Consider the following 27,510-nt stretch of genomic DNA (forward strand, 5'->3'; position numbering starts at 1 on the left):
GAGAAGATCCTCTTGGTGGTGACTCTAAAATGGACCATCAGCATGGCCATGTGCACATCTACCTAGAACTGGCTGGGCTTTTGGATATCAACTTATGTACCCAGGAATTTTCTCTTTGATTTTTCACTTTCCCTGTTCATACCCAGTCTGTCAGAAAGTCCCATCTTCTGAACTGTGTCAGAATGTATCACCTCTCCATTGACTGTCCTCTGTCCCCACTGCCACCACCCTAGCCAAGCTGCCATCATTATTGTGCCTGGACTATTGCAATAGCATCTAGCTGCTTTCCCCTTTCTCTTTCCTGCAACCTTGCTCTTTCTGTACAGGACAGCCTGAGTAATCTTTGTAAAACACATCTGATCATGTCACTTGCTGAGCAAAACCCCGCAGTGGCATCCATTGCATTAAGATAAAATACAGACTTACTATCAGTACCTTTAAGACCCTACATGATCTACCCCTTGCCAGCTTTTCCCAGCTTACTTCTTGCTGCTTTGCCATTTGGACCCAGTGATGTGGCTACGCTGGCCTTTTCTCTGTTCCAGGAATGTAACAAATTCCACCGTGCTTCAGAACCTTTGCACTTTTCTTCTCTCTATCTGAATTGCTCTCATCCTTCTGGTCCCAGCTCAGGAAAGCATTCCCTGACCACTCAATCCAAGTTGTGCCCTCTCTCCCAATCATACATACTCTATTTTCCTCTATATACTGATCACAGGCTGAAATGAACTTGTTATTTTTGGTTATTCGCCTTCCTCCCTCTAGAGCGTGTACTCCTTTGGAACAGAGGCTTTGTCTATCTCATTCTCCAATGGATCTCTAATATCTAGAACCAGCTGTGCTTAGTGTATAGTAGATGCTTAGTAAATATTTGTTGAATTAATCCACTAGCTAAATGGATGAATAAGGCCAAATGTCTCATATGTAATATGAAGAGGTGCCTACAATCTTCGTATCTTAATGATAGTCATCTCTGTGCCATATTCTGCAAGAATATTGTGCATCTGGGAGGATGGTTGATAGCACTTGCCTGTCAACAGTTCGCTTGATCTTGGACGTGACAGTAGTGCTGGGTTTGCTTAATCAGACACCTGGATTCTAATTCTCTCAGCCCGAGGTGAAGCTGGAATTTAAGCAGAGGCTAGCTGAATAGTAAATATTTTTATTCTTTCCTTCCGTGATCAGCAATTTTAATATAACTTGGCACCATTCCCAGAAGAAGCTAATGTCCCGAGGAATATAAAATAAAGCATTAAATTCTGTTGTTGGTAATTCTTTGCCCAAAGTCACTAGTCACCTTTGTCTTTTGACCTCACTTTTGCTGAAACCTTTACTTTTTTTGGATCCTTCCTGCTCTTACTCTCTCTGGTTTCATCTGAATAGCAACTGTGATGTTTCCAGTATGGATAAAACAATGAAAAAGGTATTCAGTGTCACTGGATTTACACATTAAGATCTCAGAGGTGAAGTCTCATTCTGGGGAAAGTTCCACCACTAACACAGTGATCAGCATTGGGTGAAGCCCCGGGGAACCAACCACCTCCCACTTACCTGTGGCCTTAACTCCTTAAGTCAGAGTTCCTGGACTTCGCATACTGCTAAATGGAGTTGGGGGTTCCTCAGGGTAACCCCAAACATTTAAATATGTGGCATTTCTCCAGTGTTTACACAGTTAAAATGAAGGATACCAGAGCTGTGAGAACAATATTGTTACATGTTACTTGGAAGTGTTTTTTTTTTTTTTTTTTTGAGACTGAGTCTCGCTCTGTCGCCCAGGCTGGAGTGCAGTGGCCGGATCTCAGCTCACTGCAAGCTCCGCCTCCCGGGTTTACGCCATTCTCTCGCCTCAGCCTCCCGAGTAGCTGGGACTACAGGCGCCCGCCATCTCGCCCGGCTAATTTTTTGTATTTTTTTAGTAGAGACGGGGTTTCACCGTGTTAGCCAGGATGGTCTCGATCTCCTGACTTCGTGATCCGCCCATCTCGGCCTCCCAAAGTGCTGGGATTACAGGCTTGAGCCACCGCGCCCGGCCGGAAGTGTTTTTACCACAAATGATAATCTATCCATAGCAACTAAGCTAGTACGTTTTTGTGTAGAGTTTCTAATGCAGTCCTTGGGGAAAGACAGAATGAACAAAAAAGGAGGTCTTTGTGCATTGTGTACAGCTTGAGGGTCCCAGAGGGTTTTAATTTCTGAAAAAAATAGGGGGGAATTTGTTGCAGTGGAACAGAATACCTGGCAGCCCCTCATTGGTGGGCCTCCTGTCAGCCAAGGCCTGATTGGCCATGATAAGTAGGTTTTACAGCTCCTTCCCCCCAGCTGTGACATCCCAACTGCTTCAAGGAAAGAATGCAAGGCAGGAATGTCTCAAGAAGAATAGAATGTGCATGTTTTCATTGACTTTAATCTCAAGGCACTGAAACTATGTGTGTGTGTGTGTAATATTGAAAGCTGGCAGCAAAAGAGTGTAGCAGTCAAGCCAAGAAAATTTTTTAAAAAGGTTTTGAAAAGATAGTATCTATCTCATTGCCAAATTTGTCCATGGATTTGTATGCCCCAAAAAGCATATGTAGCTAAGAGAAGGCTCCAAATATGTACAACTTAATTCGCCCTTTTGTCACTGTTTCTGAGCTAAGCCATAGAAAGTCTTACAGAGAGAAAGTACCAAACATTTTACCTTTCTTATAGAGGAGACCAGAAGGGTCAAATGACTTGTCCACAGGCATTGAAAACAGAGCCAGAATTCGGCCTGAGTGTCCATGACGCCTGCCCATTCTCGAAGGACTAGGTCCTCATTACTCAGTATCCTAGTCCCAGATGCAGCCTGACATGCTGCCTTGCCTGTATGTTCAGATAATCACTTCAAAAGTATTCCAAGTTAAAGAAGGTCTTACTCTTTCTCCTCAGTCCCTCCTCCTCTGACGCAGTGAGGTCAGAACTCAGAACTATTTTTACGTCCTTTTTTCCTTTTTTTTTTAAGAGACAGGGTCTTGCTATATTGCCCAGGCTGGTCTCAAATTCCTGGCTTCAAAGAATTGTCTCGCCTTGGCCTCCCAAAGTGCTGGGATAACAGGTGTGAGCCACCACATCCAGCCATAACTATTTAGAACCATGCTGTTCGATGCCAATAGCTGCCAGCTACAGTGGCTATTGAGCACTTGAAACGTGGCTAGTCCAGTTTAGATATCCTGTAAGTGTAAAAGACGTACCAGATTCCAAAGACTTAGTGTGAAAAAAGAGTGTACAGTATCTCCATATTATTGATTACATGTTGAGATGGTAATATTTTGGATCTATTTTCTTAAAATAAGTGATTACACTTAATTTCACCTTATTTCTTTTGAGTTTTTAAAATGTACCTACTAGAGGCCAGGCGCAGTGGCTCACAACTATAATCCCAGCACTTTGGGAGACTGAGGTGGCAGATCACTTGTGGTCAGGAGTTCAAGACCAGCCTGGCCAACATGGTGAAATCCTGTCTCTACTAAAAACACAAAAATTATCTGGGCATAGTGGCAGGTGCCTGTAATCCCACGTACTTGGCAGACTGAGGAAGGAGAATTGCTTGAACCCAGGAGGTGGAGTTTGCAGTGAGCTGAGATCATGCCACTGCACTCCAGCATGGGCAATAGATTGGTCTCAAAAAAAAAAGTACCTACTAGAAAATTTTAAATTCTATATGAGACGGTTATTCTATTTCTGTTGGATACCACTGCTCTAGACAGTTGTCACTTAACCATGCATTGCATTTAACCACACATTGTCTTATCTCTTATTAGATTGTGTTGTTCTGTTATTTAAAATTGCATATATTCATTCCCCCAGCTCCTCACCTAAGCTACAAGCTCCTTAGAGACACAGCCTGTGCTTTACTCTTCCTTGAGCCCCCAGCACTTGGCATGATGTTTGGTATTTTTTTGTTTGATTGTCCTGTGTATTACTTATTGATTTCTTCTATTTCCATGTTGGATGATGATAAGGAAATGCAGATTAATTTGTGTTTGGATTGCTGCTTTTCTTTTCAAAGGAACTGATTTTATGTGGTTCTTAATTGGTTCCACAAAGATTAACATTTCTCTAAACTGGACTATTAAAATCCAGGGGACCTGTAGAGGGTGCCAGAACTTCCTGACACCCATGCCTAGCAGAGAACAATGGTGTTAAATTTGATGCTTACAGGTTTTAAGGAGCCCCTCCTGACCACCCTAGAAATCTTGGAGAAATTCCAGACTCAGCTCAGAAACTTGTGCTTTACTTTTCAGGACCTGAGTAATAGGTGCAATAAATTAGGCATGTTGGCTCAGGGACTCCCAGCCTTAAACCAGGGTTGAGAAGAGGGCCACCACCAGCCTCAGTCGCTAAATAACTGTCAGGAACTCCTACCAAATGGCTGTGATTCTCAGAGTCTTTGAGAAAATTCTAGGAGACACACTCTGGGTGGGCCTTACCCTTTCAACATCCTACAATTTTGTAACTGAGTCTGTGGCTGAACCACATGCTCATAATATCTAGGCTGGCTATCTTATGCCTAAAACATAGTCATTTCTGCTGGTGCCCTGGGAGAGCCTGACCTTTCCCTGATTTCATGACTGCAGGATCCCTGTGCCACTGTTTTCAGTTCAGATGTTAAAGAAGGGGAGTTAAGAGGAGTAGTTGGAAGGATTTGTAATGATCAAGACTTAGAAGCAAAGATGGTCCCATCTGCTGAGGCTCCCCAGCTTCCCGGCAGCAGAACCCCCGAAAATCCTCTTGTGGCTGTTGAATCAAGGGAGATTAAGGCTACAAAAGGCAGTTCATGCCCAGAGCAGTAAATTAGGGTTTGTCTTTCGTAGGTTACTGGGTTTGGGTCTTTTGAGTATTGAAAAATTTATGCCCCCTTGAAAATCCAGTCCCAAAATTTATGGCTGGGTTTCTGGGGTCCATAGATACCAGGTTAGCATCCTCACTCTCTAAAAAGCCACAAATTTTCCCATCCCATAGGCAGCCTAGTAATTCAGGAGACCACGTGTCACAGTTTAGACCTGTTTTCCAAGTGTGTCTGTTTAAAAGGTTTCCTTTAATTCTCAAATGTCCCCTTTTGGATGATAAAATATATGGCTAAAAGCCACGCTCATGGTTGCTCCAGAGTGATGCATAAATTAAACTTGCAGCCTCCCTGACTGATCCTCACTCAGCTCCAGAAAGCCCCAGGGACCAGAGATTACTCGAAGAACAGCCTCTTCTGCACAAACTCTCCTCTGAGAGTTCCTCATTCCTTCCTTTGGGTGCCCTCTGAAGGGAGCCCTTGATTTGCATTTGGAATTGCTCCAGGGGTGGGGATGGGATGAGGAGGAATTTGAGGGAGAGGGCCTTCTAGAACCGGGGCATGGGCAAGCTGGAGGAGCCAGTCATGAAGTCCAAGCATGATGAACACCACTGGCATTTCCTTGGAAGACTGTATTCCTCGGACTCCAGGTTTCCCCCACTTTCCTCCTGGCCAGCAGTAGCTGTGGCAACACAATGTCTGAGAACTTCTAATTACATCTGTCTGCTTCTCCTAGAACCCTAGTGAGCCACACGTATGGAGACTTCATTTAGCTTGGAGTTTCTTGCTGGGTTTTAACCCTGTCTGCATCCTTGGGCTAGAGAATAATTGCCAGGGTGCTGGAACCTTAACTGCTTTGCAGCCACACTACCCCCAGAGATTCCCAGGACTTTGTCCCTGTTGTTTTTGTTGCTGTTTTTTGTTTTTTGTCTGAGACAGAGTCTCACTTTGTTACCCAGGCTGGAGTACAGTGGTGCGATCTAGGCTCATTGCAACCTCCGCCTTCCAGGTTCAAGCAGTTCTCGTGCCTCAGCCTCTAGAGTATCTGGAATTACAGGTGCGAGTCACCACACCCAGCTAATTTTTGTATTTTTAATGGAGGGGGGAATTCACCATGTTAGCCAGGCTGGTCTCAAACTCCTGTCCTCAAGTGATCCACCTGCCTAGGCCTCCCAAAGGGCTGGGATTACAGGTGTGAGCCACTGTGCCCGGCCTGTCCTTGTTTTTAAAGTGGAGACTGGTGCTACTCTGCTATGCTGGGTCTCCCAGCTCCATTTTGTTTCCATCAACCCTGACATCCCTACTATCCCCCCAGCCTCCACCATTGTATCAGATGATCTCACCTCTTGGTTGGGCATCACAGTTCCTATTAATGTGCCCAATTCAAGGGGAGATAAATCACGTGGGCACAGTTAAGGCCTTGCTGTCCCCTGGCAACTCATGTTTCAGTGTATTCCACCCCACTGCAAGGTCAGCCTAGTGGATGAACCAGAGGGGAACAGTTAGAGATCCCCAGAATATTTTAGGAGTGGAGGAGGGGTAGAGCAAGGCAAGAAGCTTTTTTCCTGGTCTAGGAATGTTGACCAGCCTGCCTCCCTCTACCTCAGAGAACAGTGTAAGGGTGAGGTTCCTCAGAAGGGTTCACGCAAAGCAGTGGCCTCAGATAATCCCATTTCTGCAGTTTCTCCTGCCTTCTTCTCACTTGTTTCTCTTAATCTCTACTTCCCCCTAGTATAGGCCCCCAAGGTATCAGGCAGCTAGCTCTTTGGCTGCCCCTGCCCTATACTCAGAAGTCTCACCCAATTTTTCTGTGCTCTGAGGTACCCCACATTCCCACATTACCTTATGTTCCTCTTCACCAAATTCTTTCTTCTCTCAGCATGTCTCAGTTAGGTTATATATTAACTGTGGACAAAGGAAATGACTGAGAGCCATTTTAGTCCTCCGTTGCTCTTCTGTCTACCTCATTAACACACATATGCATGCACACACGTGTACACAAACACACTCTTCAGTGTCTTTCTATGGGCCTAAGACAATCTCTAATTAGTGAAATTCCAGGCTGAATGTGTATGACCTGGTGGTGGAGGGTGGGTCTTTAGGGTATTTCCTCAAAAAAGACCAGTTCTGGGAGGGAGCAGCCCCAGGAAAGGATTTGGCACAAATGTTGTTCCTCTCTGTCCCTATCCCAAGTCCCCAGGGCAGTGTGGTTCAATCCATCCTTTTTTGCTTTCAACAAAGGTTAATGGAGTGGCACAAGGTACTATGCTAGGTCCTACAAAACGATGGACAAACAGAATCTTTGTCCTCTAGGAGCTTATAGGTCAGCCAGAAAGACAAAATCCACACAATCAGTTCTATTTCTTAAAAAATAAATGATCAAAATGAGTTCATACAAAGGAATCAAAGTTCAGAGAAGGAAGGGGGAATTCATACCAGTAGAAAGTGAAAGCTCACTGACAATGGAGTGCTGTAACTTGAGCCAAGCCTTGAAGGATAGGGAGAATTTGGGCAAGCCAGACAACAAATCAGACTTCCCACATGGTGACATTATTTTTTTAGGTGGTCTTATGGGACATTCTCTGCCCATCTAAAGGTTAAAGAAGCATCTAACAATTCCTCATCATGCTGACATTTTCAAAGGCTAATGAGTTCTCATTTCAAAACACAGAGCCTTGGGAGCCCTCGACCCTTTTTTTAATTTTAGCCCACTTACAGCTTAAATCTGCTGTGGCTACCTGCTCTGCTCACAGACACTTCCCAAAGCTCTCAGTAGCCAGGGTCCCTAAGAAGTGGAGGGTTGCTTGAAGTGAGGAGCCCAAGGATCTCGAGGCTACGTGAACAATGAAGTCACCCAGGAGACAGGAAAAACACCCTGTGCCATGTGCCAAAGACTTTGTTAACAGTGCCCAGGTAGAAGGCAATAGGTGACAGTGTTGGGCATCCAACTCAGTGCCAGGGCAATGTGGACCACCTTGGAGAATAGTGGCTTAGCTTGCAGGTTTAGGGGGAATCGTGCAAATTAGGGTAATGGAAAGCAGCCACAGAAGTGATGGGGGGACTGTTGCAGCTCAGGGAAGCACACAAGTTCTCTACCACAGTGGATTCCATTCCCAGCAGGTATGTGGTATCGGGAACTACCCAGGGACTACTTAAATTCAGTGGCACCCAAGGCAAAACGGGTGGAGAGGAGAACTAGATACCTCTTAGGCGATATCCATCTCATCTGCCTTCCACTGTGTCAGGGAAGTAAATCCTACATTCCACTTAGAACTCCAAAGAATGCAAATCCTAATGGGTTCAGGGCTTGGGAAGCTGGGGGTGGGTGGAGGGTGGGTTTGCATGGGATGGAGGGATGGGAATATGCAGGGATGTTGGCCCAGATGTGGCAGGCACTGCAGGGGATGCTTCTAAAACTGCCTGTCTTGAGAATTTTCCCACAGCTGTCCTAGAGCTTCCTCCCTTCTTTCAGTTGAAGGTACTGGGATTTAGGTGTGTGGAATTTTTTTTTTTTTTTAAACTTTTGATCAACCATTTTCCTTGAACTACATGTGGAAATAATTAGAGCATGAATGCTGAGTAAATGTGAGCCCTGGCAGCCCCAGACATACTTCAGTGACAGGTTCTTGGCAGGAATGAAGAATTGTGAATCTCATGTGAATTTCCTTTAGCCTTTCTCTCCTTTCTTTTCTTCCCTTTCCTCCTTGCAAGGCAAATGCAAGTAGAATAAAAACTTTATTAGTAGCATTCTAGGGGCATAGAGGGTTCCAGCCAGTTCACTACAAACAAAATCAGAACACTCAATTGGGGTCCCATTACTGCTTCCCTGATTCCCTCTGCCATGATCTGGGAGGGAATGAAAAGGCATTGCTTTTGAGAATCCTTTGACTATGAGAGCCAACTTTAATCCACCCTTCAGAACCCAGCAAAAACCCTGAAACACCCTCATGTGACTGTATACATAACCACTTTCTTTAGTTTGGCCATATAGGTTAGCTTCCTTGGGTGGGTGAAATTTGATATTCAGGAACATCTGAAGTGGTAAATTCCTGAGCTTTCTAATTAATAGAATTCTTAGAATTTAAGGGACTTAGGCATCACCTATAACCTCTGCATTTTATAGCTGAGGAAACTGAGACCCAGAGAGGTCAAGCACCTTGCCTCATGTCACACCATATGTTAGAGGCAGAGATATGTCCAGGGCCCATTTCAGTCCTCCTGCATTAATTCTTCTTACACAGGACATCACTGCCTCTGCCTGGCCTACACTCTGAGTTACTAGTTCAGGAGCAGAAGTTTAAAAGCTTTTTTTTTTTTTTTTTTTGACTGTTTTATCCCAACATTTGCCAAATGATTTCTCGTACATGCCATTCATCATCCACTTCTGGGAGCTCTCTAGGTTTTCCTCCCAGTTCTCCGAATGCTCCTACTCTACTCTCTTGGCTGCTTTGCTGTCAGAGTTGTCATACCGTTGTACAGGCTATTGATTGCATGAGGAGGTGACAGGGGCTGAAATCCAAGCTGCGCTCTGCTAGCCAAGCCCCATACCCTGGTGGTGTGCTGCATCTCCCTGGAGAGGAAGGTGCCTTTTCTGATTTACACACAGCTCTCTGTGTTCCCCCTTTTCCTTCCACACCCTAGCTGCCCTCAGCCTTCCATGACCACCCTTTCCTCCTGAGCTCATTTGTTCCTCTGCCTCCATTTCTCACCTTTACACAGATGGCGCCCAGATACGCATTTTTAGCCAATATTGGCAGCTGTCGGTGGGATGTTTCACTGTCCCTTGAGACACATGTCCATAATTGACTCATCATTGCCCACCCCACCCTCAAGGGACACCCTTCCCAGACTTTATCTCTGAAAGAGACATACTGCCAACCCTCCAGGCCCTTGAAGCCAAAGATCTGGCAGCCCCCCAGACTCTCCCCTTTTTCTCTCTATTCAGGATGTTGCCAGACCTTGTTATTCTGTAGAGATTTCTCCTGGATCCCTTCCTTCTGTAACCATGCCATCACTAGTGTAGATGTAACTCATCACCCAGGCCTTTTCCAACTGATTTCCTTCTGCCCCCAATTCCGCCTTACCCATTTCTTGCCATGTGCCACTGTTCAAGTGTTCTTCTTAACACTCTCCTGCTCAAAAACCTATAGATTTTCCATCCAGATCCTACCTTTCTTAAAGAGCTCGACTCAAGTCCCATTTCTTCTATGAAGTCCCATCTCCTGGAGTTGGCCCCATTACTTCAGACTGCATTGGCCTGTATTCTTGTTTCATCAGCCTAACTAGGTTAGACACTCCTGTGGTAGGGGCAGCCACATCCTCTGCTCCTTTTTGGGTTTTTTGTTGTTGTTATTTTTAGAGACAGGGTCTCACTCTATCACTCAGGCTGGAGTGGAGTGACATGATCCTAGCTCACTGCAGCCTCAAACTGGTGGACTGAAGCCATCTTCCCATCTCAGCCTCCTGAGTAGCTGGGACTATACGCACATGCCACCACACCCAACTAATCTTATTTTTTGTGGTGACGGGGTTTTGCCATGTTGCCCAAGCTCGTCTGGAACTCCTGAGCTCAAGTAATCCTCCCAAAGTGCTGGAATGACAGGCATGAGCCACCGCACCCGGGCCTCCCTTGTGGGTTTATGCCATAGAGCTTGCGCCATGCTTATCACAGACCATTCTCTTTTTTGTTTTGCCGTTACAGGCATTCATCAAATATGCATTTTGATGGGTTTAAGTCATTTTCCTTGGCCATTACTGAAGAAGACTGGAGGATTTATACTCTCTATATTGGCCGTCAAAGCAGACAAGTCTTAGGTAGACAATTGGAGAGGAGAAAATAAGAACCATACTCAAACCTAACAAGCTAATTCAGGACAGATAAGTGGTCTGTATTAGAAACTTCCACTTGGGCTTTCCTAAGAAACTGAAGGGTGAAATTGTGAAACTAGTGGCAGCCTTACAAAAACACTCTTTAGGAAGAGTGATGAGATATCTTGGGAACTCCCAGGAATCACTCTGAGGAGTGTTGCTTTCGTAATGGGGAGCCCGAAAGACCCCGTCAGTAGCAGTGCAGTCACTGAGTGTTCCTGTGTTGAGAAGGCGGTGTGGTATGTCACAGGGGAGACTCTCCAACTCATCACTGTGGACGTGAGAACAGAAGCACCTCTCTCAGGTACCAGAGTTGGAGCCACCTGGGTCTGACTCTTACCTCAGTCATGGCCCAGCTCTTGAAGTCACAGTCTCCTCAGTGCAAACAGGGATGAATCCCCGAGCCTCATAGATCTTTGTGAGATGATTTTCAGTCCTATATAAACAGGCCTAACATGTTTCTAACTCTGTAAGTGCTTACTATACTGCTATACTTCTGCTGTGACTAGAAAAGACCATTGCAGAACACAGGAACTGCTCATTCTTTAGAAACCAAGCCCTATGTGTGGGCCACCTCAAGAAAGCCCTAAAGATAGGCAGCAGAGGCATTCCAGAGATGACATGTGAGCAGCAGCGAAGGGGAGAGGCTTCCTTGTGAAGGTGGCCTGAGCCAACCTAGATTCTTCAGTCTGAAAAGACAAATACATAGAGAATATGACAGAATCTGTAACATAATAAAGAAAATGGTTGAGGTAAACAGCACTGTCCCATTTGAAATCTGGATGTAGTAATTTCCAGGCACACAATATGCAATGAGTAGTAAAAGGAACGTGTTATATCCCATAAGCTGTGATAGAGGCTAATCATAGAAATTAATCAAAGGGTAATTAAATAATTCTTGATTGACGGGGCACAGTGACTCAGGCTTGTAATCCCAGCACTTTGGAAGGCCGAGGCAGGTGGATCACTTGCAATCAGGAGTTCGAGACCAGCCTGGCCAACATGGTGAAACCCCATCTCTACTAAACATACAAAAATTGGCCAGGCATGGGGGTGTGCGCCTGTAATTCCAGCTACTCGGGAGGCTGAGGCAGGAGAATCGCTTGAACCCGGGAGGCGGAGGTTGCAGTGAGCTGAGATCCCACCACTGCACTCCAGCCTTGGCACCAGAGTGAGACTCCATCTCAAAAAAAAAAAAAGCTGGGCGCGGTGGTTCATGCCTGTAATCCCAGCACTTTGGGAGGCTGAGGTGGGTGGATCACGAGGTCAGGAGATCGAGACCATCCTGGCTAACACGGTGAAACCCCATCTCTACTAAAAATACAAAAATTAGCAGGGCGTGGTGGCGGGTGCCTATAGTCCCAGCTACTCGGGAGGCAGGAGAATGGTGTGAACCCGGGAAGTGGATCTTACAGTGAGCTGAGATTGCACCACTGCACTCCAGCCTGGGTGACAGAACCAGACTCCCTCTCAAAAAAAAAAAAAAATTCTTGACTGACAGCTTCATAGTAGATTTTTTAAAATCTTAAAGCTAATCTTCATCGGGCAATACATCTCTTATTTGGATGTCATGGAGCCCAGCCGTACTGACCCAAAAATATCCTAAGTGCCACTGTTGGCTGCTGCAATAACCTGAAGAGACTGCAAATGACATTTTAAAATAATTTTTCTTTATTTTTAAGCAGCTTTATTGAGATATCACTGACATATAAAAATTGCATATATTTAAGGTGTACAAATGTTTTAATGTTTTAATATTCGTATATATGGTGAAATGTTCACCATAATCTAATTAACATATTCACTACCTCTACATAGTTACCATTTTGTGTGTGTGCATGTTGAGAAGATTTAATTTATGATCTATCCTCTTATCAAATTAAAAGTATACAAACAGTATTATTATTTTTTTTTTTTTTAATTTTTTTTGAGGCGGAGTCTCGCTCTGTCGCCCAGGCTGGAGTGCAGTGGCCGGATCTCGGCTCACTGTAAACTCCGCCTCCCGGGTTCACGCCATTCTCCTGCCTCAGCCTCCCAAGTAGCTGGGACTACAGGCACCTGCCACCTCGTCCGGCTAGTTTTTTGTATTTTTTAGTAGAGACGGGGTTTCACTATGTTAGCCAGGATGGTTTCGATCTCCTGACCTCGTGATCCGCCCGTCTCGGCCTCCCAAAGTGCTGGGATTACAGGCTTGAGCCACCGCGCCCGGCCACAAACAGTATTATTAACTACCATTGCCATGCTGTACATTAGATCTCCAAAAATTACTCATCTTGCATAACTGAAACTTTGTACCCCCAAATGACATTTAATATACAAACCATTTGTTGAGCATTTTCTCAGGCAGTACACTGTGGTGGGTCCGTGGGAAGCTGAAGTGTGCAAGGCTCTTACAGTCTACTTGAGATAAGCCATATGTGCATCAAATATTGACTAGGACTGTCTCTCATAGACTAAGGACCCAAAAGCCATTATTGGAAAGATCTTGTTTATGAAGAAAATAATAGGGCAAATGGAGAGTTGGATTACCATGAAGCTAATTAAGCTTTGATTTCAGAACTTTTATTTGCAAGGGCCTTGCAAGGCCATGTACCCAATTTGCATTTATAATTGCATATTCTTTTTCTTATAGAGCCCTCCCCAAACCATTTAAGCTTCAGGCCCCACAAAACCTGGGTCTGGCCCTGGTGCGTTAACCTTGAGATTGGGACTGATTGTGAATACATATAAGGAAGGGACACTTATAGCAGGGACTGCACACATGCAGTGCCCCCTCCCACGCACATTAGAACCACTGCTAGAAATCACCAGTCCCTCTCGTCTGTCCATAGCATATGCAGGATGTACCAACGTATTACTTTCCAGAAAAAACAATCAGAGAGACTTGAGCAAGGTCATGAGATATTCCAGCAAGATTTCAAGGTCCTGAAGCGATTTTGCTCTTTCCCTCTGCTTTTCTCAGGCCTTTGCTACTGGGTTCCAGAAGAGCTGCCTGGGAGCAACCAGCATCTCACCCCATACGCCCCACTGCAGACCTCCCCCTGCTCTTCCCAGTTCTGCGAATTCCTTTGTCCCCAGCTCCATGGTACTCTGTATATCTGAGGGGCCCTGGTGTTCCTGTGAAGTTTCCATGACTAATTCTGGCAAAGCAAAGAGAGCTTTTCTCACGTCAACAAAGCCACTCTGTCACAGAATAGTGGCAAGTGGAGCCAAAATTCCACCTTGGCATAAGTAGAGCTGTGCTTTTTTAAAAAAGTTGGAAAGAGGAAAAGTATGGAGGGGACAGAGCCGACCCACTTCATGTTAGTGAAATGATGGTATATTAAGCTGACAGTTTTATGGCTTTGCTTATAAGCTTCCTCCCCTGCCAAAGCACGCTGTTCTTCCAGAAATTGTTTTACTTCAGAAGACTTCTTTTTAAACATTCAACGTGTGTTTTATGTTCAGACTTAATTCTGGTTGGCCCAGAGGCTCAGATACACGATCACCTCTACTGGTGGTTTTGCAAATAACTTCCTTCTCCATTTGCTTGCAAAGGATCTTTTTTGATTGCAAAAATAATTTCCATTTTTTAAGACCCTGGATTCAAGACAACACCTTTCCTAGCTTTGATTTGTAAAGAGGTAGAGTGGTTTAATGGAAAGAGGCTTGAATTAAAGTCTGGAGGCCTCAGCTCTACAACTGTGAGATCTTGGACCAGTCACATGTAGCTGTGAGCCTCAGTTTTATTTTCACCATAGGATCTTAAATCTGGAAGGGCCTCACAGGTATCCCCTGCCTGCCTATCTAAAAAGAATAAAAAATTATAGTAAAAATTACAGATTAACCAAAATTGCTGTGCAAGTATGAAGTATCATTATTGCTATTTCAATGGCTGACCATTGCTCAGATACTTTCTACCTAGTAAAAAGTCGGGAATGTTCCCAGTCTGTCTTCTACCGAAGGGAGTTTGCAATGTGAAAATTAATGAGACCAAATCTCCAGAGCTTGGCTTGCAACACACGAAATGAAAACAACATGGAGACTAGTCAGGAAGATGATGCAGAAGGATAAAGCCAGAAATCTGATGTTTCTCCATTGCAGGCAGATATTTTGTTGATTTTTATCAATATGTCTGAGTGTCCACACTTCCAGAACACACCTTCTACCCCCACTCAAATCAATTACATTCTCACAGGTACATTTAGACTTATAGGTTCATACTTTTGTAATATTGGACCTGCCCATAACCTCATACTCCTAGAGAACATCCATGTGCCAATGTGGTCATCTATGCATACATGAAATCTTCATACTGGTTTGGGACCTCATTCCTAAAATCATTACAGTGGTAGAGCAAACAGTCCTATTTACAAGAACTGCATTGTACCTTGTGACCTCACCCTGTGCCAGCCCTTGGAACTGTCCCCCCTCCCCAAAGCTCACTGCCTTGATTGTACCCCTAGAGGGAACCCTGAGGCTCTGGAATCCGGCTGGCCTTTGTTCTGTTCCTGACTCAGCTCTCACTAGTTATGTGGCCTCCATGCATCACAGAGCTTTCCTGACTCTCCAATGCCTTTGCATCTGTTACATGGGACTAAAAATACAGAGACCTGCACAGAGGTTGTGAGGACAGAGATATCTGCAGAGCCTCACTCAGCTGAAGGTGCTAAAATTAACATTGGCCTTGGGTCCTAGGCCCTTGTCATCCCCGACTAGATTACAGTCTTAAATCTGGCCAGTTTTCCTGCTTGCAGCCTCTCTCCATCCAGGCTGCCCTGCACTTTGAATCAGAATTTCAGAAAGGACCCGACACAAATTAACATTCCAAAGCACCATATCCATCATGTTACCTGCCCAATCCCAAACCTTCCAAGGTTCTCACTGCTCATAGTTGCTGTGGAGAACCTCCCGTGTCAGCCATCGAGCGCCACCCCTTTCCCCGCCATCACCTGTCACCCTGTTCATCTCCCCATTCCTCACCACAGCCCTCCTCACCAGGCAGCCATTACTCCAACCCATGAGCATGTTCAACCCCTCTCAAGGTGTTCTTTTCCCCCACTCCAAATCAGTCTCTCAGCAGATGGGTAAGACCACCCACCACCCTAAGCAACTTTCTAGGCACCTCAGGGATGCACCTGACACTCCCACTCCCAGAGAAGATGAGGCTTGGCGAAGGGTTTTCAATGGCACAAAAGCTATCTCTCTGGAGAAAATTTTCTTCATTGTTCATTTCTGCATTAAAGCATGCCTGTGAATGGGGATCACTGGGGAGGGCTATGAGGCTGCAGGTGAGACCTCCCCCACATTGGTAGATCCTCCTACCCGTATTTGTGGGGCAGCCACCCTATTCTTCCACCTCCTGCACCACTTCTGGCTCCAAGGACAGAGCTGGGTGGAGCTGCAGGAGCCAACACTGCGCTTCTGCATTGCGGCACTGGGCTGTGCAAGACAAAGAGAGAGATTGCCACCTATTGACAGACGTGTCACCTGCAAAGAGGCATGATTGTGTAACTAGTGGCTCCCCCCTTCCCTGTGTGCTCTTCAAATGGGCCTTTTGTTTTTTCTATTTAGTCAGTCCTTCTGTTCTCTATTATCACTGCAGTGCAAGGGAGGACCGGGAAAAACGGGACATGACAGCCCAAGGTGGTAGTGACAGCATCTCAGTGGGAAAGTTGTCTGAAAATAAATTGCCCATTGTAGTAATAGCCACTTTCAGTTGTGTGACAGGCACTGTGCTGCCTGCAGTACATCCCATTTAATCCTCACAACAACCCTCTAAGAATCAGTACTCCCAGTTTTCACTTGAGGAAGCTGAGGTTTAAAAAGAGCACCTGGCCCACGACCAGCAAGTAAGGAATAGAGGTGGGATGTGGGTAACTTAAATCTAAATCTCTGACGCACTCTTAACGCACATTCTCCCAACACTTGCTAATTATGCAACTCACACCCCCGTCATAATTTCCTTATGTCATCTGGATATGAAAATAAATCAAATATAAACTGCTTTCCCTTAGATTGGGCAGAATTCTAGCTCTGCCACTTTCTAGTTATTTAAGGCTCAGCCCGCTCACCTGTGAAATGGAGCTAGTGATGTCTAACTTAGGGAGTTATTGAGGAGCTTAAATCACATATAATAAAAATAACTTAGTAGGATGCCAGGTATTTATAAATGGGAGTTTAGTTATCAGTGGTTGAAGATATGAGTTGGAATCCTAGCTCCTCTCATTTCTAGCTTTGGAACCTTGGGCAAGTTATCCGACCTTTCTGGTCTTCAATTTCCTCATCTATGGAATAGGGTTAATAATAATATACCTATTCTTGCAGGGTTTCCCTGTAAGATGAAATCATGTGTATGAAAACATTTTGTAAATCTTAATTGTACTATTCAAATATTAGTTGTTATAACTCAAAAGTTATGTTTCTTCAAATGGATTTTTGAGAACTATTCCTGAAAAATGACTTGATTGAATTCAATCTATTTTTGATACTTACTAAAAACACCAATATAAGTTAAAAGGAGGTTCCATACATGCCACAGGCTTTTCTGCAACAGCTCTATAAGGCATTCCCATGAATAACAGGTTTCATAGGCAGCTTGATTTACAGTTGGTACTTCCAAATGTATCTCACTGAATGTCCACAGGGCAGGGCTGGCATTTACCCCTACTTTATAGATGAGGACATGTGAGGCTTAAAGAATGAAAATTACTAGTTAAGGACAGAGACTAGTGAGTGGAGGTTTGTGGGTGTTTGCCTGTGGAGCTGTGTGCGGGTGTATTTGAGTGCAGGCATGTGTCTGAGCATGCTTTTTTATGCATTTGTGTGTCCATAACTCATGGGACACACCCACAGGGGGGTGAATATTTGTCTGTATCCCTTGGCTAGAGTGTCGTTTTTTGGGAGAGGAGAAGGTAAACATATCTGAGGTTTTTTACAACTCGTCAGCAAAAACCTTTTCCTCTTCCTTTTTCGTGTTGCCTTACATTCTCAGGCAGTTTCCACAAGATGGCCCTGCCTGGAGAATATCCTTGATTTTTATCTCCACTCTCTGTTTAGGAAAACAACAGCTCTCCAATCCCCGCAGACTTCTGGGAATTACTTCCTCTTTCTTCCCCGCCTGCTAGCTTTCTTGAATTCGCCTTAGCAACATTCAAAAAAGAACTGGTTTATCCACAGCATGTGAACCAATGAAATGTGAGCATGAGAACGGCTTCTAGACCAATGGGAGCCCTGCATGACCAGCAAGCAGGCTTGGGACAGAAAATAATAACCTGGAGTTTGCAGAGCAGCCTCTGGGTGGCAGCAGACTAGCTGTATTGGATACAGCACCTCAGCTCGAAAGCCTGTACTTTCTTTTTGCCTTTTTTGCCCTAATCTTGAATATAAAACATTCACCAACTATAAGAATTGTACTGTTACAAGACTTGTGGGTGTGAGGTCTCTGCATAATGTAGTAGACATGGCCTGGAGGGTGGACTGTTGGGTTCCATCCCTGCCTTACCACAGCCAGCCCGATGACCCCATTGTGCCTCCTGCAGTCTTTGTTGGTTTTGTCACAGCCAGTGCTAGCCCAGTAGCCTTGGGCCTGGAGGTCTTTCATGATTTTGCCTGCCCAGCCAGTCAGGATGAGAAGCTGGGGAAATCACATTCTCCTTCATGTAACCACCACTACCCCTGGGTTGAGTGGTGAATGAGGTGGGGCTGGCTTTCTGCCGCCAGTGAATGGGAGGGAAGGGATGAGCCACCAACAGATCAGTGCCTATCAATACCCCCACATTCTCAGGTGCATACACTGAGACCATTCCCTGCCTTGTCAGTTCTGCTGCACATGTCTGAACAGGGAAATGCCTGACTAGCAAATGATTTGAGAATAGTTCTGCTATCAGGCAGTTTAGCCCTCTTAATCTTGAAGCCAGTGGCAGACATGGGCAGAGGCTAAATGGGACCGTAGCAAATATAGCAGATCCACGTTTCCAATGGTTTAGCCATCCTTCTTTTTGCCCTTTGAGATGATAATGCCTTGAACACCATTCAGTCAGGTTTGGGTCCTTCAGATAGTCATAGTTCTCTACAATGTTTCCATTTCTGCCTGACTTACTCCTCTCATCCTTTAAGAAGCAGTTAAGGCCTAGTATCTTCAGAAAGTATCCTCTAAAAAATTCTCCCCCTCCCCCTCCCCTTCCCTTCCAGCTCCCTGGTGATCCTGTTCTTGCACTTCCTGTGTTGTTTTCCAAATGTCTCTTTCTTTGTGAGTTTCCTCTGAGAGTCATGGAGCTTCCTGAGGACAGGATCTGTCCTTTGTATCTCCATCCCTTAGTGTAGTGTTGGCATAAGATAGGTGCTTAATAAGCATTTTTATGAGAAAGGAAGCATGCAAGAAAGGAACTCTTGCTCTTTGAGAAACATATTAGGGACTCAGAAGTACCTGAACCTGGGCTGAAGCAGTGTCTGGGAGTAGGGCACTCGCTGTTGGAGGCAACGTCTAGCTGTTTAAGACCCAACATCTAGCTGTTTAAGATCATGAGCCATGACTCCAGAGCAAAGCCCAAGCCTGAAAGATAATCTCATTATGAGCTTATCCCTTAATGGGTTCATCTCAGTCACATGGTTTCTTTTATGATTGTGTGTTTTAGGAAGAGCTAAGGAGCAAATCCAAGATCTGTGCCAATGTGTTTTGTGGAGCTGGCCGGGAATGTGCAGTCACAGAGAAAGGGGAACCCACCTGTCTCTGCATTGAGGTAAGTCCTAATGTCAGGAGCCAGAGGACAGTGGCCAAGGCCTATGTGGCTACCTTGCGGAGCCACCCATCAGCAGGCAGTGCCAATGATTTCAGTCTCTTTATAAAAGCATACCTCATCCCTCTGAGAAACATGGAATTTTTATGCCACGTCCCTGATTTTTAATACATGGATTTTTTTTTTAATTTAGCTTTATAAGATTTTTTTAATTAAAAAATAAGAATTGTTTTATATAAGTCAACTAGTACAGACATTTACACAGACATAAAATTATAATCTTCCCCCATAACCCTTCAATCCCTTAGTCTGAAGTAACCAGTGTTAACAATTTGGTACATATTGTTCCACATGTTTTTCTTTTCTATGTTACTATAAGCATTAGGGTTTATATACTACTGTAGACATAATGGTTCCCCCTATTTTATGCAAAAATGGGATCGTGATATAGATATATACAGTTTGTATTCTTTACTCATTATCAGGGACAACACTCTAGATCAGCACATGTAGTTTTAATTCATTTAACTCATTGTAGTGGCATAATATTTAGTAATATAAAAGAACTAGATTTATTCTATCATTTTCCCATAAATGGACATTCAGTTGGTTCTATGGGTTGTTTACCACTATAACCAATAACATCCTTGTGCAAATACCCTTACATGCTACTGCCTTTATTTCTGTAGCACTGATTGACACCAGAGCTTGCTAGGTCAGAGGATATGCAAATTTTTAAAAACAGTAGATGAGATGCAGGTTTTTTTTGATGTTTAAAAAACAAAGAGAGCCTTTGATAAATACTTCTTCTGTAGGCTGGATTCTGACAAGTTCTGCCACCAAAGTGAACATAAATACCCTGGACATTCTCTTTTCTGTCAAACCAACTCATAGCCTGGAAACACGTCTTTCTGCAAATTAAATACAACCAATTTAGTCCCCAGGTTAAGGATCCTGATTTGTTGCCCCAGAAAGGAAGTTTTCTAACTCAGAAACCTAACAGCCAGATCCTGCTGGGGATCTGTTAGCTCTGGGAGGTCCTCACTGGCAGTGTACCTGGCCACAGTGTGGTGGCATAAGCCTGGACTTAGGATCTGAAAACCTTATCCTAAAAATTGTACAACTAGATGTGGGTGAGCTGAAACCAAACCTAAGGTCTCAGGAGATGCTGTGAAGACGGAGACCACATTTGGTTTTGTCCATTTCCCAGCACATAGTGAGCACTCCATAATAAATATTGGTTCACTGAAATTTGTATTTTTGGTATCATCAACTAAAATTGGAGCGGTTGGGCTGCTATTCACTTCCAGTGCTCTGTGCTTCTTTTTACCATCTGCTCTTTCTTGTTTCACTTCCTTTCTTTATTGGATCTGAGCTAAACTTGCTTCCCACTTCTCCCCTTTAAAAACCATAGAAGTCCAAAGAACTGAGCTTGCCTGTGATCTTGGCACCTTCAGCAGCCAAAGCATAAGCTAGTTTCCAAATGAACTTTGATCCATTTCCCTGTCCATAATGATTCTCTGTAGTACTTCACAAAGACCCAGGCAACCTTACTCCTACCTAGCTTCACAACAAAGGCTTGAGATTAGGAGGAAAACAAAGTGGCCCCGCAATAGTATATAAAGCAAGAGATCCTTATAATTAGGCTGTGGAAGAATTGGAGTGTGTGTGTGTGTGTGTGTGTGTGTGTGTGTATGTGGTTGCCTGCCTGCCTGTCAGTCTCTCCACATTCCTAGCTCTCAGCTCTGGCTGTTTTGTGTCATTGAATGTTAGAATATTAAGGGATCTTAGATCTTCTGAGACATTAAATGACTTTTTCCAAAGTGACAGAGAATTCAAATTTCTGATTTTTCATAGAACGCCCTTTCTGCTAATTCGATGTGGTGAGGCGGTTGTCTTTGTTTGTTTGAGCGGCTATAACAAAATATCTGAGATTGGGTAAATAATAAATAAAAAGAATTTAATTCTCACAGTTTTGGAGGCTGGGAAGTCCAAGATTGAGGCGCAGGCAGATTTGATGTCTGATGAGGGCCTGGTCTAACTTCCAAGATGACCTTGAATGTGGCATCCTCACATGGCAGAAGGCAGAAGGACCAAAGGGCCAAATGCTGTAGGGAGACTGTTATATTCACTTCTTAACCTCATTCACAAGGGAGGAGTCCTCATGACCTAATCACCTCCTAAAGGCCTCACCTCTTAATAGTTTTGCATTGTGGATTAAGTAGCAACATGAATTTTGGAGGGATCACAAACATTCAAACCATAGAGGGTGTCTCTCTCTTCACTGAATAGAAGAGATGACCCTGGATGAGGATAGGCACTAAGGGCCATAGGCAACTGAGACAGGGTCAGTTGGCCAGAACTGTGACTGCCTGTGCCCTGGTAGGATAGAAGCACCATCTCTGCTGGTGGAGAGTCCCCTTACAAAATGACTCTGTGTATGTGTGTGTGTCTATGTGTCGATATCCATAACTGCACAAACATTCTCTTTTGGGTCTGTTTCAGCAATGCAAACCTCACAAGAGGCCTGTATGTGGCAGTAATGGCAAGACCTACCTCAACCACTGTGAACTGCATCGAGATGCCTGCCTCACTGGATCCAAAATCCAGGTTGATTACGATGGACACTGCAAAGGTAAGGTGTGTTCTCACCACTGCAAGGCAGCTTCAGCCATGGGAGCCGAGGAACAGAGCAGTGTGACCTGGCTGACCACGTGGTCTTTCTACCATGACCACAGCCTCTCAGAGCTGTGGAAAGCACCCAGTTGATTGGAGTTGCATCCTCTTGTCACTCATGAGCCTGCTGGGTTTGCCCTGGATGGCCCAGGCCTCTTCCCAGGGTTTGCTGTATCAGATCCTCAGGGAGGTTTTCAGCACTGTCTACAGCTGGGTAGTAAATACGGTGGACCCTATCAGTAATCAGTAACAATAATGAAGTTCCTTAAATGAATTATGTACCTTCTTAGAAAGCATGTAAGTTTCACTTTCCCCATGCTTTTTAATTTGGACACCTCTCAGTATTGTTTCCTCTATTTTGTGCTGAAGCCATTGCCATTAGAATAAGAAGGAAGTCCCACACTTGTTGCTAATTAGATACCAGCCCCCTGCCAAGCCATAGCCCTGCCCAGCCCCTCTCAGTCTTGCCCTTCCTTGAAGAAACAAGAAGCTGTTACCCAGGTGATTGTCTCCACTCCATTCCCTGTCCAGAATGATTCTCCATTTGAATTCTCAAAATCCCAGTGACCCCTCAATGCAACAGGAGGAGGTGTGAGGCCAGAAGGGTAACTCAGTGGCCCTAAATTGTCAGACAAAGCAGGAAACAGAAGATCCTCATACCTGGGCCCTAGAAGAAGGAAAGAATTCAAGACAAAATGATGAAAAGGTTACAAATAGTCCTCTACGTGTGGAGCAGTTGTAATCCTAGAAATACAGACAAATTTTCTTTTTTCCTTCACTTTGCATTATACATTTTCTCTTTTTGTCTTGCAGAGAAGAAATCCGTAAGTCCATCTGCCAGCCCAGGTGAGTGCCTATTTTTTCTACTGTGTGCATCACAGGGAGGACATTCTTTTCATGATAGAAATGTTGTGTTCCACAATCCCTGCCAAGCTTATAAGATCTTCTGTGCATCAGAATTGTGTCCCAGAACTGGCCACTCCTCAACACAGCTCAGAAAAGCTGAAAAACTACATTTGTGTGTGTGTGTGTGTGTGTTTGCCAATTGAAGCAGCTGGTTGGGTCAGAATGTTGGCTGTGTTTTCCCATTTTTCCTGAGTAGTGATTGAACTGCATGAACAGGACAGTCACTGAGTTTGTTTTTCAACATCCTGTAAGACATGCTCATGTTATGGGACTAGCAAATAGAAGGCATAACTCTTTTTGAAAGGGGATAACTGGAAGTGCCAGTAAGACTTCTGTGGTTTTCTATTAGTGATCACTAAAATTTTATCATGATTTATAATTACAGAACATTTTTGCGCATACTTTCCTTAGATTCTCATAGTAGCCTCTGTGAAGTAGATCGTACTATAATTACCATATAGATGAGGAAATTGAGGCTCAAAGAGGCTAAGTGAGTTTTCTGTATCACACAGCTGGTAATTGGCAGACTGGGGAAGGACTCCCAGATTTTCATTCCCCTGGCCCAGTGCCCTTTTCACCCGCAACATGTGTTGTCTTCCAGGAATTCTCTTCTGCCAAAGCTTTCTCTCCTCTGCTTCCCCATCCACTCAACTCTCAGCAGCCCCTGTTATTTCCAGTGGACAACAGCTGTCCAGAGCAGGGCTTCGACATGGCCCTTGATGGGCTTCACATTCTCTTGTTCCTAATAAAGGACGATGTAGGTGGTATACAGTTGTAAGTAGGGGAAAGTTTGGATGGACCTAGTTGGTGAGAAAGGGAGAAACTGGAGAAAATCAGAAATCTAGTGGCATAAAAAACTGTAATATTCTCATTTATTCATGTATTATTTCAGCTCATCTTTGAGTCAAGAGAGCTGCTTTATTGATTTTTCCCCCTTCAGCTTCCTAAAGTTAATGAAAGTATCCTTTATTTTTCTGCTCTAGTTATTTCTCACATAAGCAGCAAAATCTCTCTGTTTCAATATTCTCAATCTTTACAAATATTTTAGAGATGGGAGCTTGAATCCTGGGCTAGACTTTTTCCAGTTGTTTACCCTGGATGTGCTAATCCTGTCTCCGTGGGCACCGATCCTCCCACACAGTGGGTACCAGATATCACTGGGGTCCTCCCCTGACTGCTCCAGCTGACATCCTCCACTTTCCTGCAGTTGTTTGCTATCAGTCCAACCGTGATGAGCTCCGACGTCGCATCATCCAGTGGCTGGAAGCTGAGATCATTCCAGATGGCTGGTTCTCTAAAGGCAGCAACTACAGTGAAATCCTAGACAAGTATTTTAAGGTAATCCAGAGGTAGGAGGAAGACTATTCAGGCCCATAGAAAGGGAAGCTTTCTTCTCCCACTGCCTGATCACATCTTCCCAGACCACAGGAAATGTAAACCTGCATAGACTCCCTGAGTTTCCTCATCATGTCATTGTTGAAGCCGTGCAAGTTGCCTTCTGACCAGCTGTATTAGTGGGAGTAAGCAGTGGAGTCTTTGGGATCTAACACACATGTGCTGCTGCCTTCAGGCAGTTAAAGCCACAAAGGTCTTGGAGAACCTGTCAGTTAGGGCCAAGCTCTGTCCCCTACTCCCCATGACACCTTATGAAGCTGGCTGTTAATACAAAATACCCTCTGATTGCACCCAGACCAGGACCACTTCAGCCTCTTTCCTGCCTAGTTTGACATTTCTCTAAGTCATTAACTTGACTGCCCATGGCCTGGAGAGATTCTTCATCTGAGAAGAATCAATGGACTGGCATTTCATGGGTCCAGAGATTCTTCGTGAACTTAGATATTGCTGTTCCCTATCATAATTAGTTGAAGAGACAGAGTGTTCCACTTGGACAGGGACAAAAAGTAATGTAAAGAAAGTGACTGTTCAAAAGCTGAGTGAATGGCAAAGTAGCTGCAGGGCCTGCTGTGAGCAGTGACTTTGCCCTACAATTACAGCATAGGAGGTGTGGGGCCCAGGACACTCCTTTCCAAGGGCCACTTGGGACCTTGTAACCATTCTTCAGTGGCCCTTCGATGGCACTCTGCCTCGGGCATCACTGACATCTGCTGTTAGATTTGATTCCCAAGAACCTAGACCACATTCCCCTCAACACATCTCCATCTCCTCCAGCAGTAACTCACTTTTACAGGCTCCCTTCTGAAAGCTGTAAGGTCCTTTGAGAAAGTAGCTCTTCTCTAGGGCATTCTCACACCCAAGCATCTAAGAAAGCTTGATCATGACTGACAGACAGAAAAATCCCCTCTTCCCACACTCTGGCAGTGTCTTCCAGGAGAAAACAGGTTTAATTTTCTACTTTCTGATGATTATCAGAGTCTTATGTGCTGCTGTCTTCAACGGGAGACTGCCTCCTCCTAGGTCAGCAGCTGCCTGTTGGTGAGAGGTCTTATATCTCAAAGAGACTATTCTGAACCAATGAATTTCTCCCCAGCCCAGCTGGCATTTCTTACATCAAAATTAGTCAAAAGCCAAATTGAGTTAGAATTTGAATAAGGCCAAAATCTGACTTTCACCATAACCAGTGATGTAGTCACCATTTCTTAGGTGAAAGCATAACAGAATGAAGAAAGACCCAGGTAGAAAGAGCCTTCCATGCTCTTGGAATTTGGAATCTAATCCATTCCTAATTTCATCTGGGTATGATCTCAATCCCTGTGGCTCCTGATGGCCAGGGCTGACACCTGAGCCAGCCTTCTTATCTCCTTTACCCTGTCATCACAGCCCACACAGCCCCAGCTGCTGTGCACAAGCAGGTGCCTGTCTCAGCCCATCTCCTCTGAAGAGTCTCCAGACTTAAATTGATGAGCCCCAAGCACAGATCTCATGACATACATCTTTTCTGCCTTTCCACAACCCTACAGTTAGATAGAAGAAAAGTTTTGTTATCTCAAATGCAGGTTGAGCATTCCTAATCCAAAAATTTGAAATCTGAAACTCTTTGAGCACCAACATGATGCCGTAAGTGGAAAATTTCACACCTGAATTCATGTGATGGGTAGCATTCAAAATAGTCAAAACTTTGTTTCATGCACAAAATTATTTAAACTATTATATAAAAATTACCTTCAGGCTAGGTGTGTAAGGTATATAGGAAACAGAAATGAATTTCATGTTTACATTTGAATCCCATCCCCAAGATATCTCATTATACATATTTAAACTTCCCAAAATCTGAAATCTGAAATACTTCTGGTCCCAAGCATCTCAGATAAGGGATGCTCAACCTGTATAGAGTGGGGGAAACAGGCACAGAGAGATACTAGGTCTTTGTAACTGACTGACTGAAGAGAGGCTGAATGAATTAGGTTGGTTCATGGTCCATGATTAGGACCTCACAGGCAGACCCCCCAGGCATTCCAGGCTATTTTGGGGCAGGCACCAGAATTCTGTGTTCCTGTGGATTCTATATCCAGCTCTGGCCTGGGGAGTTGAGCCCTGGGCCCTCAGGAGTTGAGAAAGCACATGAGCTGAACCTTCCCCCAGCTGCAGGCCTGATTCTAGTCCTACCGAAGTGTGTGTACACAGCACTGCCTTTTGAGAGCTGCCTGGACTGTGGTTGCCAGGTTCATGGTGCCCACTTGGGCCATGTGGCACTGGGTCTGTAGCTAGTGCTGGACGGTTCCCTTCCCTACACTCATTCCATCATCAGGCCCTGATGACACTGGGGTCTTTGAGGGTTGCTCCCATTTGCCCAGCACATGCAACATTTGAACTCAAGAAAGTCCTGTGCTACTAACAGTGGCTCCTAGCCAAACTTATTTAATTATTTTCGATTACTTAATCAAGACCTCACAAGGTAAACACTTAGGGAAGTTTCGTCAGGGAAAATTGTATAGTGAATAAAGGACATCAGAGACCCGTTCCTGGGAATTAGGACAAGAATGGTAAGTATGTACTAAGCATAGGCCTAATAGTTGTTTCATGCACACCTTCATTATACAACATTAGAGTGGAACACCTGTGACACGTGGCAGTCAGGAGAGAGTTGCTAGCTACATCTTGCCCTTCTATCTAGAAATTTGGATAGATGTTTCTTCCAGAATCCCTTGCACCATCTGGGGAGCCATCTTGAAAGTAACATGGGGAAGCTAATCCTTTCCCAGGGCAGCAGCATGAGGCAGCCTAGGGAAAGGATTTGGGAGGGAAGGGGAAAATGCTATTGAAACTCGTTAGGAGAGCAGCAGTATGCAAGTTGGAATTTGATCAGTCTTGATTTTGACACCCTCCTGCACCTAGTGCCTAGGTGTCTTGAATGGTCCCAGATGGCCGAGGTCTCAGTTTAGCATCTTGCTATAGAGAACAGTGTGTGAGCTCACTGCACCCCTCACTTTGTGCTGGTGGGATGCCAGCTGGGTCATGCGAACAGCCTGAGCTGGGTGATCTGAGGACCTGTGCACACATCTGCAGTGGGGCCCACAGGGCAGAGGAGCAGGAACTTTGCATGATGACCCCTGTCTGTAGCTTATTGCTTTGAGGCCTTTG

General features: G+C 44.6%; 1 protein-coding gene across 1 annotated transcript in view; it reads left to right on the top strand.

Moving 5' to 3' along the window:
• FSTL1 (follistatin like 1) overlaps positions 1-27,510 on the top strand; it is a 55,483-nt gene that overhangs the window by 16,662 nt on the left and 11,311 nt on the right. The window contains exons 3-6 of the mRNA XM_033211104.1: positions 19,288-19,392; positions 21,895-22,024; positions 22,879-22,911; positions 24,179-24,309. Coding sequence (XP_033066995.1) covers positions 19,288-19,392; positions 21,895-22,024; positions 22,879-22,911; positions 24,179-24,309 — 399 coding nt within the window. The remainder of the gene's footprint in view (positions 1-19,287; positions 19,393-21,894; positions 22,025-22,878; positions 22,912-24,178; positions 24,310-27,510) is intronic.

This window comes from Trachypithecus francoisi, unplaced genomic scaffold, assembly GCF_009764315.1.
Source record: "Trachypithecus francoisi isolate TF-2019V2 unplaced genomic scaffold, Tfra_2.0 Lachesis_group0, whole genome shotgun sequence".
NCBI classification, from domain to species: domain Eukaryota; kingdom Metazoa; phylum Chordata; class Mammalia; order Primates; family Cercopithecidae; genus Trachypithecus; species Trachypithecus francoisi.